At 52.5% G+C, this 15040-nt stretch overlaps 1 protein-coding gene across 2 annotated transcripts; it reads left to right on the forward strand.

The window, feature by feature from the left end:
* The first annotated feature begins 860 nt into the window (after positions 1 to 860).
* Positions 861 to 1855, forward strand: LOC105525483 (elongation factor 1-delta-like). Of its 2 annotated transcripts, XM_011961148.1 has the most exons (2): positions 927 to 1050; positions 1123 to 1855. In XM_011961148.1, exons 1-2 carry the CDS (start codon positions 927 to 929, stop codon positions 1770 to 1772), a joined length of 774 nt encoding a protein of 257 aa, XP_011816538.1. In that variant the 3' UTR covers positions 1773 to 1855. The 2 variants fall into 2 exon arrangements, with proteins under 2 accessions (XP_011816529.1, XP_011816538.1); XM_011961139.1 differs by having other exon boundaries at positions 861 to 1854.
* The last annotated feature ends 13185 nt before the right edge of the window (positions 1856 to 15040 follow it).

Genomic DNA, 15040 nt, shown 5'->3' on the forward strand with positions numbered 1-15040 from the left:
CAGCCAGACAGAAGAACAAGGAGAGAGAAGACTTGAGCAACAGCATAGATCAACTGGGCCTGACAGACACACATAGCAACAGCAGAACACACATTCTTCCTAAGCACACATGGAACATTCTCCAGGAAAGATCATATGTTAGACCACAAAATAAATCATAATAAATTTAAGAAGACTGAAATGCTGAGTGTCTTTTCTAAATATGGGATGAAACTAGAAGCCAACAGCAAAAGGAAAATTGGAAAATCCTACAAATATGTGGAAATTAAACAACACATTCTTGAATAATCAATGGATAAAAGAAGAAACAGAAGGGAACTAGAAAATATCTTGAGGCAAACAAAAATAAAAACACAACGTACCAAAGCTATACATTAGGTACAAACATATGGTACTAAGCAAAAGCAGTACTAAGAGGGATGCTTACCATGATAAATGCCAACTTTAAAAAGAGAAAAAAAAACTCTCAAATCAACAACCTAACTTCACACCTCACAGAACTAGACAAAGAACAAATTGAATCCAAAATTAACTTAAAAGATATAATAAAGATTAGTGTCAAAATAAAATAGAAAATAGAAAAACAATAGAAAAAATTAATAAAACTAAGAGCTATTTTTTGAAAAAAATCAATAAAATCAACAACCCTTTACTAGACTAAAAAAAGAGAAAAGATTCAAATAACAAAAGTCAGGAATAAAACATTACAGCTGATGCCACAGGGGGGAAAAAAGATCATAAGAAACTAGCAAGAACAATTATATGCCAACAAATTGGATAAAGTGGAAAAAAATAGATACATTTCCAGAAATATCCAACCTACCAAGATAGAACTATGAAAAAATAAAAAATCTGGCCCTTTCCTCAGGCATCCCGCGTCCACCGATTCCTCCTCCCTGGTCGCCGTGTCCTTGGCTGGCGTAAAAATGGCTACAAACTTCCTAGTACATGAGAAGATCTGGTTTGACAAGTTCAAATATGACGATGCAGAAAGGAGATTCTACGAGCAGATGAACGGGCCTGTGGCTGGTGCCTCCCGCCAGGAGAATGGCGCCAGCGTGATCCTTCGTGACATTGCGAGAGCCAGAGAGAACATCCAGAAATCCCTGGCCGCAACCTCAGGCCCCGGGGCCTCCAGCGGCCCCAGTGGAGACCATAGCGAGCTTGTCGTCCGGATCGCCAGTCTGGAAGTGGAGAACCAGAGCCTGTGTGGCGTGGTACAGGAGCTGCAGCAGGCCATCTCCAAGCTGGAGGCCCGGCTGAACGTGCTGGAGAAGAGCTCGCCTGGCCACCGGGCCACGGCCCCGCAGACCCAGCATGTGTCTCCCATGCGCCAAGTGGAGCCCCCGGCCAAGAAGCCAGCCACACCAGCAGAGGATGACGAGGATGATGACATTGACCTGTTTGGCAGCGACAATGAGGAGGAGGACAAGGAGGCGGCACAGCTGCGGGAGGAGCGGCTGCGGCAGTACGCGGAGAAGAAGGCCAAGAAGCCTGCACTGGTGGCCAAGTCCTCCATCCTGCTGGATGTCAAGCCTTGGGACGATGAGACGGACATGGCCCAGCTGGAGGCCTGTGTGCGCTCCATCCAGCTGGACGGGCTGGTCTGGGGGGCCTCCAAGCTAGTGCCCGTGGGCTACGGTATCCGGAAACTGCAGATTCAGTGTGTGGTGGAGGACGACAAGGTGGGGACGGACTTGCTGGAGGAGGAGATCACCACGTTTGAGGAGCACGTGCAGAGTGTTGATATCGCAGCTTTCAACAAGATCTGAAGCCTGAGTGTGTGTGCGCGCGTGCATGAGGCCCTGCCACGATTAAAGACTGAGACCGGTAAAAAAAAAAAAAAAAAAAAAATCTGAACAAACCTATAACTAGTAAGGAAATTGAATCAATAATCAAAAACCTCCCAAAGAAGAAAAGTCCAGTACCATATGGCTTCATGGAGAATTCTACCAAACATTTAAAGAAGAACCAACACCAATCCTTCCCAAATTCTTCCAAAAATTGAAGAAGAGGGCCATATGAGGCCAGTATTATCCTGATACCAAAATCAAAGATACTACACAAAGAGAAAATTACACCAAATTTCTGATGGACATTCATGCAAAAATCCTAAACAAAATGCTAACAAACAAAATTTAATAACAGATTAAAAGTATTTCACATCATGACCAAGTGGGATGGATTCCTGGAATGCAAGGATGGTTCAACATACGAAATTAATGTGATACACCACATAAACAGAATGAAAGACAAAAACCACATGATCATCTCAACTGATGGAGAAAAAACATTCAACAAAATTTAATACTCTTTCATTATTTAAAAAACCCAGAAAAGTATAAATAGAAGGAAATTATAAATAGGATGAAATTTCCTTCTATTTATGTTTATAAATGGAACATAATAAAGTCCATTTATAAAAAGCTCCCACATAACACTTAGTGCTGAAAAATGGAAAGATTTTCCTCTAACACCAAAAGCAAGGCAAGGATGCCCACCCTCACCACTTCTATTCAACATAATATTGGAAATTTTAACCAGAGCAATTAGACAAGAAAAAAAATACAAGGCAACCACATCAGAAAGGAAGTAGTAAAATTATGTCTATTTGTAGAAGACATATTATATTTAAAAAAACTTAAAAACTCCCACAAAAACCTGTTAGAACTAATAAACTGTCTGGGCACAGCGCTCACATCTGTAATCCCAGCACTTTGGGAGGCTGAGGCAGACAGATCCCCTGAGGTCAGGAGTTTGAGACCAGCCTGGCCAACATGATGAAACCCCATCTCTACTAAAAAAAAAAATACAAAACTTAGCTGGGCATGGTGGTGGTTGCCTATAATCCCAGCCACTTGGGAGGCTGAGGCAGGAGAATTGCTTGAACCTGGGAGGCACAGGTTGCAGTGAGCTGAGATCACGAGGCTACTGCACTCCAACCTGGATGACAGAGTGAGACTCCATCTCAAAAAAGAAAAGAAAAGAAATAATAATGAAGAAATAATAAACTAATTCAACAATGTTGCAAGATACAAAATTAACATGCAAAACTCAGTGTCATCTCAATACACTAACAATGAACAATCCCCATTACAACACCATCAAAAGAAAAAAAATTTTAGGAACAAACTTAACCAAGAGGCGAAATACTTGTACACTGAAAACTATAAAATGTTGTTGAAAGGAGTTAAAGAAGACACGCATCAATAGAAAGATATGCTGTATTCATCGATTGGAAGACTTCGTAGCATTAAAATATTCATACTACTCAACATGATCTACAGATTCAATGCAATCCCTATCAACGTCCCAACGGAACTTCTTGCAGAAATAGAAAAATTAGAAAGCATCCTAAAATTCATATGGAATCTTGAAGAACCCTGAATAGCTAAAACAATCTGGTGAAAGAAGACTAAAGATGTGTTACAAAGCTACAGTAATCAAAACAGTATGATATAGGCATAAAGACAGACATACAGATCAATGGAACAGAATAGAGAACCCAGAAATAAGCCCCCACAGGTGTGGTCAAATGAACAGTGTGGTGTTCCTCAAAAAATCCCTATGATCCAGCAATCCCACTTCTGGTTATTTATCCAAAAGAACTGATCACAGGATCTCAGAGAGATATCTGCATACCCTTGTTCACTGCAACCTTGCTCACCATAACTAAGAGGTGGAAGCAGCCTAAATGTCCTTTGAAGAGTGAGTGGACAGAGAAAGTGTGGGATTATATGCAGCAGAATCCTCTTCAGTCTTCAGAAGGAAGAAAATCCTGCCATGCACTACAACATGGCTGAATCCTGAGGATATTATGCTAAGTCAATAAGCCAGTCACAAAAAGATGAACACAACATGATTCCACTCATGTGAGATTCCTAAAACAGTCAAACTCTTAGAGACAGAAAGAATGGCTGTTGCCAGGGAGGGGAAAGAGGAGTTGCTCAATGGATAGAGAGATTCCATTTTCGCAAGATGAAAAAGTTCTAGAGATCTTGTGTGCTAGCATGTGCATTTGGTTAACACTGCTATATATACACTTAGAAAAAGAAGGTGAAGATGAGAAATTTTATGTTATGTGTCTTTTATTACAATTGAAAAAAAAAAAAACAAAAAAACAAGCAACCTCCAAGAAGAAAGTCAGGCAGGAAAGGGGGAGCCGAATCCCATGGCCTGGGAAGATTTCCTGGACTTGGCCTCCCCTGTAGCGGGGACTACAGGCACACGTCACCACATCCAGCTAATTTTTAAAATATTTTTTGTAGAAGCAAATGAGATTTTTCAGGGCAACTCACACTCCTGGCATCATGCAATTCTCCCACTATAGCCTCCTGAAGTGCTGGGAATACTGGCATGAGCCACGCACCTGGCCTGAAAATGATTTTCTGATTAAGTGAGGAAGCTGCTTACTTCATTGATGACAAGTGGGGCTCCAGTGTCAACTTCCGTCTGACCTGAGCTGACGCATGTGACGTCATCTCACTTAGGTCAGTGTAATGAAATTACAGCCCACACGCGCATCAGAACTGCACCCATTTGCCAGTTCTATGAGTCTCTTGCTGAATCTGACAGTGAAAACATTTACTCATTGTCTGTCTTTGCCAAATCTTGCTTGATTTGCAGCCACAGTGTGTCAGCCTGGGTTCCATCAGGAGAGAGAAACCCCACAGTGATTTGAACCGGGCAGGTTTTATTTAATGGTTTATTCAATCTAACAGAGGACTGCAGAAAGGAGGAGTCGAGGATTAAGGAGTACAGAGAACTCCAAAGAACATGAGAAAGCTCACACAGGCGCTGGCACTGGAGAAGCCACCAGCCCAGCACCACCCTGCAAGGGAGCCCAGCCCAGACCTTCCAGTCCAGCCACTGGAGCTGGTAGTTTAGGGACCGGAGAGCAGCACCTTTCCTCCTGCCAGGCCTCCTCGGCGCCCTCTGCTGACTGTGCTCAACACTGCACCAGCTGACACAGGAGAGATGCTGCCGGGCCCAGACACATTTCCACCCAGCAGACAATGCAGGACAACTTTGGAACCCAGAGGCAATAAATCAATAGCCAGCACCAGAAGTCAACTATGAATAGAATAGTTCAGTAAGAATCAGTGAGAACATCGTGCAACGACCGCTTGCAATTTGGAATTCACAATAAGGGCGTGGTGTATTTCACTATTCAAAATCTGGGTGCTGCAGAGCCTTTGTGTCAGTAAAAATGAAAATCTGTGCACACCTGTGTGAGCATCCACACATGCCAAGAGATCCCATTGTTCGGCCTCTGCCAGCACACTACTGGTTATGCGGGGAAGGTATCCACACATTTCTGCTGCCTTCCTTCTCCCCTCTCCTCCAGCCCCTTCTTTTCTCCCCATGATTTCTTTGCAGAAGGACAGGGCTGTGCCATTTGTCCTGTGAGTCCCTGTCCAGATGGTGCTGATCACATCCCCAGGCATCCTTGGAGATGCTCCTCCCTTCCCTGAATTTCATGTAAGTTCTGGGGTTAGAACCAGCAGCTTGATTTGATGGCATTTACCTGTAGTTTGCTAAGAAGGTGAGTCATTCCTCAGAGACACACAGCACCCGGAACCCTCACTCCCAGGGTCGATGAAGCAGTCTGGTTCTGTGTGAAGAGCCCGTTGTTGGTCCCTGTCCCCGGGCCTGGGCACGTCCCACAGAGGAGAGAGGACGGGGCCTCCTCTGGGCTCAGACGTCAGAGGAGAGAGGACGGGGCCTCCCCTGGGCTCAGACATCAGAGGAGAGAGGACGGGGCCTTCCCTGGGCTCAGACGTCAGAGGAGGGAGGACGGGGCCTCCCCTGGGCTCAGATGTCAGAGGAGAGAGAACAGGGCCTCCCCTGGGCTCAGACGTCCAGGACGGGCTCCCAACCCCAGCTGCCACTGATCCCTTCTGGAGGGAGGGGTGAGTAGATGCGGAATAACAGGGCCTGGGTTCTGTTTCCCCTTTGAGTTCCTGACGAAGGGTCCCTGCATCCCCTGAGCTCTAACTTACCTGGTGCCTCCTAACTTTCCCTCAGGGTGGCCCAAATAAGTCAGCGGCCCAAGCACATTCTGTTTCCAGTGCTGAGTGGAGGGTCCTGCGAGGTGCTGATCAGTCCCTCAGCGAGGCAGGCATGGGCTGACTTTGCAGGGGAGAGCTTTTCCCTCACAGTCCACAGAGGCCGAGTCCACAGTGGCCATCCAGCCCCTTCCCCCTGCAGGGAGCCGGCGCCCCAGGCTGATTCCTGCTGACCTCTGACTTGGAGACTCCCAGCCTGTGGTCTCCATCTGATCCTTCTGGGGGAGACCCTGGAGCTCTGGTTTCCAGCTCGAGCACCTCATCCTCACCCCACATGCATCCTTTCCCACAGCCATCCCACAGGGGACTTCAATGCCTCTCCTCTCTAATGCCACCGGCCTCAGTGACCAGTTGTCCAACCCCATGGGTGCAGGGGACACTGGATCCCAGGGTGTCAGGGGAGCTTCTCATCATCCTCCACTGCCTTCCTTTCCTGCAGCAGATTCCGGGTCTGCATGGCCCTGCAGAAGGGTTGAGTGTAGTCATGGATTTGGGAACCCTGAAGGGGGAATGTCATTGTCCTAAGGCTGGGAGACAGGCTGGGTGTGCAGGTGTGCAGGTGGCATGTGTGTGTACAGGTGTTCACATAGATGTGATGTGGGCATGTGTGTGCAGGTGTATGTGCAGCTGCATACATGCATGTGTGTGGAGTAGTATGGATGCTAGTGTGCATGTGTATCTGTGTATCCATGTGGGTGTGTGGATGTGTGCATCTAGTACGCATGAATGTGCAGACGTGTTTTCATGTGCATGCGTGTGTATGTGTGTGCATGGATTGTTTTTGGTTGTGTGGATCTGAGAGTGTGTATATGTGTGTACATGGGTTATGTGCAGGTGTGTATTTGAGCATGTGTGTACACACGGGTATGGATGTGAGTGTACATGTGTGCATATGTGTACATGTATGTGTTATGAGTATTTGAGCATGCATGTGCACACAGGTACCTGGGATGTAGAGATATGAGTGTGTATATGTGTAAACATGTGCTATGTGCAGGTGTGTACTTAAGCATACAAGTGCACACGTACATGGGGTGTATGGATATGAGTGTATGCATATGTACAAACATGTGTTCTGTGCAGGTGTGTACTTGAGCATGCGTGCATAAGTGTGCACACGTGTTTGTTGTGAGTGTGTATGAGTGCACATGTGTGTTTGTTTATGTGTGTGCATGGCATGTGTGTGCTGTGCATCCATGTGGGTGTGTAGCTGTGTGCAGGTGTGTGCAGATATGTGTTTAGTGTGTGCGTGTGTGCACATGTGCATTTTGTTTAAACTCAGGGGGAACCTGTGGTGAGCGGCGTCCCCACACAGGCTGCTCCCCGCTGAGCTTACTCCGGATGCCCTAGACCTCTCACTGGGGGAGAGGGGCTCAGGGCCTCGGCGGTAAAGGCCCAGGTCACACCAGGGTCACAGCACCAATGCCCAGGGCTGGGTGGACGTGGCTGCCAGTCCAGCTGAGCTGGTGGGAGCTGGGTCACTGGGGAGCGGCCCCCAGCCTTGACTCTGACAGCCAACTGTGGCCGGGTGTGCCTGGGGATGCCCGGACTTCCGGCTCTCCAGGAGGAGGTGAAAATCCAGGTTTTACCTGGAACATCCTGACTTTGATCTACTGGCAACAGTCTCAGAATTTCACAGGACGACATATGGACCACATGGAGCGTCCCAGGCTGGGTGGAGCCCCCACCCCACTGGCTTTCTCAGGACTAATGGTCCTGAGATTTCTCAGCAGCTCACAGCCCTGAGGCAGGAGCCATCCATGCTCAGAGTTTTAAGCGCTTTTTCTCATTTTGTGCTCCCCTGGGAAGTGCAATTTAGAGGTGTTGGAACCCAACAGAAGGACTGACCTTGGGAGACTGGCCCAAGGTCACCTGGGCTCAGGGGCAGAGCTGGGATGGACTCTCCTGGACTCTGTGCTGCAGCTCCCCCAGCCCCTGCACTTCACTGGCTCCCTGCCTATTCATTCATAATGCTAATAATTATTAGCGTGGTCATCATCATTATCAGACACCAGTCCAGCGCTGCTTCTGGCTGGAAGGTCTGAGGCTGTGCAGGGAGGAGGGAGAGGTCTCTGTCTTCCTCCCTTCCCCACCCGCCTCCCCTGGAGAGCAGGGAACGGAACAAAGCGTCCCTGGGACTGACTTGCACCTGCTCAGAAGCTGGGGATGAGCTTAAAGCTTTCCTTGAGGAGCTTGAACCTGAGGTTGTCCTGCCACGGTCAGCATGGGGACCCTGCTGTCCACACCTCTGGGGACCCATCCACACAGGCATCTTTCTCTCTGTTCCAGGGGGCTGACACCCTGGGCCTCTCCTCTGGGGTCTCTTGCCACTTGAAGGAGAGGTGGGCTCGCCGTGAGCTCCCATCAGCTGCTGCTTTTGCTGGGCTGCCTGTGCCTTCCCTTTGAAGTGACAATTCACATTCATGGTGTCTGTGCACATTCCTGGTTCCAATGTCTTCTGCAGAAACTCCTCACCCTGTAGTTTCCCTGCCTTGCTATGCTGTGTTAGTGATTACCCACAATGATGGTGACAGGTTGCATTAAAGTCATGAAGAGCAGAGCTCCTTGTGAGTGGGTCCAGGGTGCTCCACTTGGCCGGTGGATGGAGCAGCCACAGTGCAGGACTTCCGGGGACAGCTGTCTCTTCTCTCAAGGTCCTGGCTCAGTCTGGCTGCAGGATGCCCCATTTTCCCTTGTGTGTCCCCAAGGGGCCTCTTCCAGGACTGTCCCAGATGAGAAGGCCTCCTGGGCCCCTCCTCCCTGCTCTCCAGGGCGACTGCGAGCTCCGTGGGGCCCAGGACGGCCCCACAGGTTTCCCTGCAGAGAACTGGGCAGAGACTGACCTCCACAGGCACCCTGGGCCCCTGACCATTTGACGCTGCTCACTCTTCTCCAGACACTCATCCGACCTGAAGTCACGGGTGCTGGTGCCATGGCGACTGGTGCATAGCAACCCACACATTCTCCACACCAGGGCAGGCGGCTTTATTGCTGTTAGGCTGGGTTAGTGACGGCAGCACCCGGGACAGTCACTGTCGAAGCCGCCTGGAACACAGGGCCTGACCATCTAGGAGCAGCCATGAGAGGACAGCCCCGAGCTCTGCACAGAGGACATGAGGTCACACATGGGGACATGATGGCACCAGTGTCCCAGCTCTGCAAAGAGGACATACGGTTACACGAGGGGACACGATGGCACCCACACCCCGAGCTCCGTACAGAGGACACACGCATCACACATGGGGATACAATGCTACACATGCCCCATCTGTGATCACTGTCACCTCCCAGGCATGGCCTCACTGAGGACAACAGAGTGGCCTGGGAGGAATGTGCAGTCACGTCTGCACAGCCCGTGTGACTGGCGGCCGGCACATGGGGTAGGTCAGGTGAGAGTCTCCCTGGGACCCAAACCCCACAGGCCCCCCAGACCCAATCCCCGATCACACAGAACAAGCCAGTAAGCATGTGTCCTGGATGAGCCAACCGTGCTCTGCCCACTTGGGATGTGGCTGCCCCGCAGGGGTGGGTCCCAGGGGCTGACTTGAGTTGACCCGATGGACTCTGGAGCAGGGCAGCAGCTCCACGCTGGATGGAGTTCAGGGTTTGGTTGGAAGAAGCTGGAGCCCAAGTGATGACACTGGGAAGGGGGCTCCCGGGAGGGCCTATGAGAAGGAGAGAAGCGGGAGGACATGTATTGCTGGGGTCCAGGAGCAGGGTCCTCACGGGATGCAGGCAGCCAGCTGGGTCAGGAGCAGGAGCTGGGGCGGGTGCTGAGGGGCACCTGCTGTGGATGATGGGGGCCAAGGGAAGAAGGAGGGAAACGTGGAGGGAAGTGGAGGTCAGTGTTGAACCCTGAGCAGGGGGTGCAGGCCAGGGAGGGGCAGGAGAGGTGGGTCTCATGGGAGGAAAAGGAAAGGGGAGGGGGAGGTGCGGGGTCTGGACTGTGGGACATGGGCTGAGGGGCGGGAGCATAGGGAGGGGACCCAGGGGTGCCTGACCTGGAGCTCCATCCCTCCAACTGGCCGGGCAAGGGGGCTCCAGAACCCACCTCCTGCGTGTGTCTCAGGGCGGCTTTGCAGCAACCGGGGAGATTTAGGATCGGGAAAAAGCGTAGATTCACGGCGGGGCTTCAAAACAATCAACAGAAACGTCCTGGGTGGGGTGAACAGCAGCTCCCAACCCCACGTGGTTGTATTATATTAGCATTGCCCATCAGGACCGAGAGCTGAGATGTGTCCACGCCGTCTTCACCGGGCCGCCTCCTTCACCCTCACGAGGCAATCATGTCAACACGACAGTCATCTGCATTTTACAGGTGGGTAAACTGAGGCCAGAGCCGCACGGCTGTGGTGTGGAATCCAGGCGCAGGCCTGCCTGACCCGGAGCTGAGCTCTTGCCTCCGACGGCTCACCTGGGCTCGGTCCCCGAGACACGGGTCGCGCGGCACCTGCCAGGGCTTCTGGGTTGAGATGGTTGCAGTGGACACCAGGTCGGGGAGTCCTGCCCGCCTCTCCCAGGAAGCTCCAGCGCCCTTTCCCGAACCCCAGCCTGCAGGGCGTCTCTTCCAGACGCAGGCGCCCCGGTTCGCGAAGCTGGGAGCAGAGCCGCCCTGGCCCAGGCCCGTCTGGGTCTCTGCACGCTGTCAATCACGAGCAGGAAAACGGCCTCGGCGTCAGTCCTGGGCCAGAGACTGTGGCGGACGCGCTGCAGGAAACATCAGGGCCTGCCCCGTCTCCGCTCTGGGGTTGGGGTCCCGAGTGATGGAGCAGACGGAAGCCCCTCGGGAGTCCGGCGGCCTGGGTCGTTAGGACTGAAGCCCTCACGGATGAAAAGACTGAATTTTTCACTCAGGTGTGAAACAGACACACCAGGGCTTTCAGCCTTTCGTCTGCGGCGTGTGCATGACGCACGCGGTCAAGTGTGCAGCAGACACGCTCCTGGGGGCTGACGCGGACTCTGACCAGCCCAGAACGGGTCCCTGGGGGAGGGAACAGAGACGGCAGCCCCTGAACACCGGGACGGACGGCTCTGCTGGGAAGGACCCGCCACGCGGACACGAGGCTCCTCCCCAGCCCCTCCCCTCCCTCCCATGATGCTCTCGGCTCTCCCTATGGGGCTGCCCCTCCCCACATGCACTCCCTGTGGGCCGGGTGGGGCCCTCGCCTTGTCATACACGTGAATCACGCGATCGGGGCCGCATAGTAAACGCACAGCCTCCCTAGGACAGCACTCTGTGGGGTAGGGGTCACATGACCCCATCAGGGCCAAGCAGAGCAAGATCAGGACCGCTGCAGAAGCTATTGGGGAAGGTGGGTGCTGCTTCCTAAGCACAGGTGAGCTGGGAGGTGCTGCAGCATTGATGGGGTCACAGTCAGAGGGGATTCTGGGGCTCCCAGGGGACAGCATGTGGGGCCTGAGATGGAAACAACACAGGAAGGAAGAGCTAAGGACCAGAAAGAGAGAAAGAGAGCAGGAGACAGCACCGGGGGTGGAAAGAGAGAGAGAGAAGGAGTGAGAGAGAGAGAAGGAGTGAGAGAGAGAGGAGAAAGTTGGGGCGGGGAAAGAGAGAGAGCAGGAGAGAGAGAGAGAGCAGTGGAGAGAAAGAGCAGGAGAGAGCAGAGGGGAGAGAAAGAGAGAGGGGTGGAATGAACGAGAGGGAGAGAGAACTTCCTGGACATGTCTCTAGAGGCCAGAACACAGCCATACCTGAAACCAGCTAGAATAACCTAGATGTCTTCACTATGTAAGCCAACACATTCCCGGGCATCTGCTGATTGTGTCAGGGATTCTGATGCTTCACAGAGAACTGCCCCCAGCTGTTCACCCTCTCCTGACTGTGAACGGCCAAGCTAGGCATTTGTCCTGCCAGCTGTGACCCCAGCCGTCCTCTCTGGTGACACATCGCATCTGAATGTAGCAAAGGGAGAAGTTGCCACAGTCAATTACTCTAGTGAACCTTTATTTTTCAAAAAATAAAACATTCCCAATCTGTGGCACTTGGGTATTTAGAAAAACATAAAAACCGTGGTGCCACAACGGTGTGCTTCAGCGCTGTGGAGAAGAGCGGAGTGAACCCGGCTCTAGTGCTGGGCTCTGGCACTGCCTGAGTGTGTGCTCACCACACGTCCTTGTCTTCTTCTCCGGGGAGAGCCCTGACTTCTCCGAGGGAGCCGCGTGACCCTCTATCCTGCTGGTTAGGACATAAATGTCCCTGCTGCACCCGGGGCTGCCTCCGTGGTAATGATGACGCCGGAACCTCGGGTGAGGGAGGGAGGCTCAGAAGGGCCTGTGTCCCGAAGCCTGGACCTTGAGGTGCCCTGCCTGTGGGTTAGGTTCTGCATCAGTTGCTGATGTCCGTTTCTGGTACTTCCCACCAAGGGCCTGAACCTGCACACCTGGGCTCAGTCCCCGAGACACGGGTCGCGTGGCACCTGCCAGGGCTTCTGGGTTGAGATGGTTGCAGTGGACATGAGGAGAGTTGTGGGTGATGGTCGAGAACTGCCCAAGAACAATCTTAATCACACACTAAGAGCCTTGTCACTAAAAGAGGGTGACATCAGGTGGGGGTTCCCCTCCCCTCCCTGGGAAGGGCACGCAGAGCTCACTTGTGGGTGCTGGATCCTCATGGCCTCCTTTGCTTCTAAAGGACGGGGGAGGCAGGAGAACAGGTGGGGCCCAGGCTGGGGCAGGGGGAAGGTGGAGCAGACCCCATGGCCTCCAGGGGATGGGGCAGGTGTCTCTGGGATCCCCCTCCCTCAGGCAGCCCCTGGACTAATGCAGGGGAGGAGAGGGGAGGGGATGGAAGGAGAGGGGAGGGGAGGGGAGGAGAGGGGAGGGGAGAGGAGAGGAGAAAGAAGGGAAGGGAAGGCAAGGCGAGGCGAGGCGGGGCGAGGTGAGGCGGGGCGGGGCGGGGTCCCAGGAGGCGACTGGAAGCCAAGACCAGATGTGGAGAGAGCCCCAGGAGGGAAGTGCTCAGCCCCAGCGAGGCTGGCATGTCCTTGTCACTTGTAACCAAGTTCCTTCTCATCCAGCACGTCTGGGCTGGGGCAGGCTTGACTGCACGTGACAAAACCACACAGGGGGTTGTGTTGTGGTGCTGCCGTCATGGCGTTGTGGTGTGTTGTGTGGTTGATGCTCTGTTGTGATGATGTGGTGTGTGGTGTGCTGTGTGGTTGATGCTCTGTTGTGATGATGTGTGATGTGTGGTGGTGTTTTGAGTTATGTTGTTGGTGTGATGTGTGGTGTGTATTGTTGATGTTGATGTTGTGTTACATGGTGGTGTGCTGTGGTGCGTGGTGCTGTTTTGGGGTTGTTTTCATGGTGTGGTGTGTGGTGTATATGGTTATAGATGCTCTTGCTCTTGTATTGTGTGTTGTTTTGTTATCTTTTTTTTTTTTTGAGGCGGAGTCTCTCTCTATCACCCAGGCTGGAATGCGGTGACGCAGTCTAGGCTCACTGCAAGATCCACCTCCTGGGTTCATACCATTCTCCTGCCTCAGCCTCCCAAGTAGCTGGGACTACAGGCGCCCGCCACCATGCCCGGCTCATTTTTTGTATTTTCAGTAGAGACGGGGTTTCACCGTGTTAGCCTGGATGGTCTCGATCTCCTGACCTCGTGATCCACACACCTCAGCCTCCCAAAGTGCTGGGATTATAGGCGTGAGCCACCGCACCTGGCCATTGTTGTGTTATCTTGATGCACTGCTGCTGTTGATGTGGTATTGGTGTTGTATGGTTGTAGCTGTTGTATTGTGTTATGTTGTTGGCGTGCTATGTCTCTGTCCACATTGGCCAGATGGTCCTGGGAACACTCCTGGAAGCTCCCAGCTCCCAACATCCCCAGCCTCTGTTCTTGGGAAGAGTCCAGGCTGGACCTGGTGTGGTTCAGAAGCTGAGTCTTTGCCAGTCTTCAGCAGGACCACCCTTAGGGTGAGCACGTTCACCTGGAGAGCCCTGTCTTTGTCTGTGGGTTCCTGGGTGGGGCTGTGCCTGGCACTAGGAGGTGAGCAGGGTCCAGGGCCTGGGGGCAGCTTTGCATTCACACCACCTTCGTCCCACCCGTGGGCTCCAGGGCTTCTCTCCCGCACCATCGGTCAGCGGCCACCACCTCAATTTCTGCATCTCCACTCCAGAGCCCCGTTCTTCAGCCTGTACACGAGAAAATCAATGCCCACGTCTTGGAAGAGTTGAAGAGAAAGCCTATTGCATGTCAGAACGTGTTAAATCTCCCTCCAAATGGAGCTGCAATGGGGCATACTCCTGCCCGGGAAGGGCTTCTCCCACCGTGGGGGTGCTGTCTGACTCTGGCACTCATGTGAATGAACCCACGTCAAGGGCTGGGACACGCTGGGTCCTGGGATGACCCTCAGCGCCGGAGTATGTCTGAGCCCCTCTAGAAGAAGACGGCCCAGCTGCCCAGGCCCCAGCTCTGCTGAGGGCTGAGGACGGGCTGCGGCCAGGGTAGGTCCTCAGTGGAGCAAGGCAGGGAGCCCCTGAGTCTGGAAACAGCCATTCAGTGTCATCGAGGGCATTGTTGTGTCATCCTCAACACGGATAATGACAATGACGCTGGCAGCTGCTTCCCTCTTTCCAGGCACTCTGGAAGCACCATTTTTAATCCAGTGCCCAGAGGCTGGGACTCTGAGACCCGTTCCTTCTTTGCCAAAGCTCTCTCTTCCACAGCGGGAGGCTGGGACGGCAGGCAGCGACCTCCTTGTGGGGCTGACATCGAGGATGGTGATGATGACACTGAGCTCACTGCGTGGCCAGCAGGAACCTTAGCAGACCCAGACACCTGGGTGCAAGTAAGCCTGACTCTCCATCTCCCTCCCAAGTACCCCAGGAACACTACCCAGCCTTCTGTGCCTGTTTCCTACTCTGTAGAATGGGAGTCACACCAATGGCACTGTCCCAGTTAGGGCGAGGCTGCTGGAGCGCTCCCAGCACTCAGCATTGTGACTGAGGTGTAT

Source organism: Colobus angolensis, unplaced genomic scaffold, assembly GCF_000951035.1.
Source record: "Colobus angolensis palliatus isolate OR3802 unplaced genomic scaffold, Cang.pa_1.0 Scaffold115, whole genome shotgun sequence".
In the NCBI taxonomy this organism is placed as follows: Eukaryota; Metazoa; Chordata; class Mammalia; order Primates; family Cercopithecidae; genus Colobus; species Colobus angolensis.

What these genes read in the sequence shown, in the direction of transcription:
- LOC105525483 (XM_011961139.1), top strand. Translation starts at nt 927, where the DNA reads ATGGCTACAAACTTCCTAGTACATGAGAAGATCTGGTTTGACAAGTTC.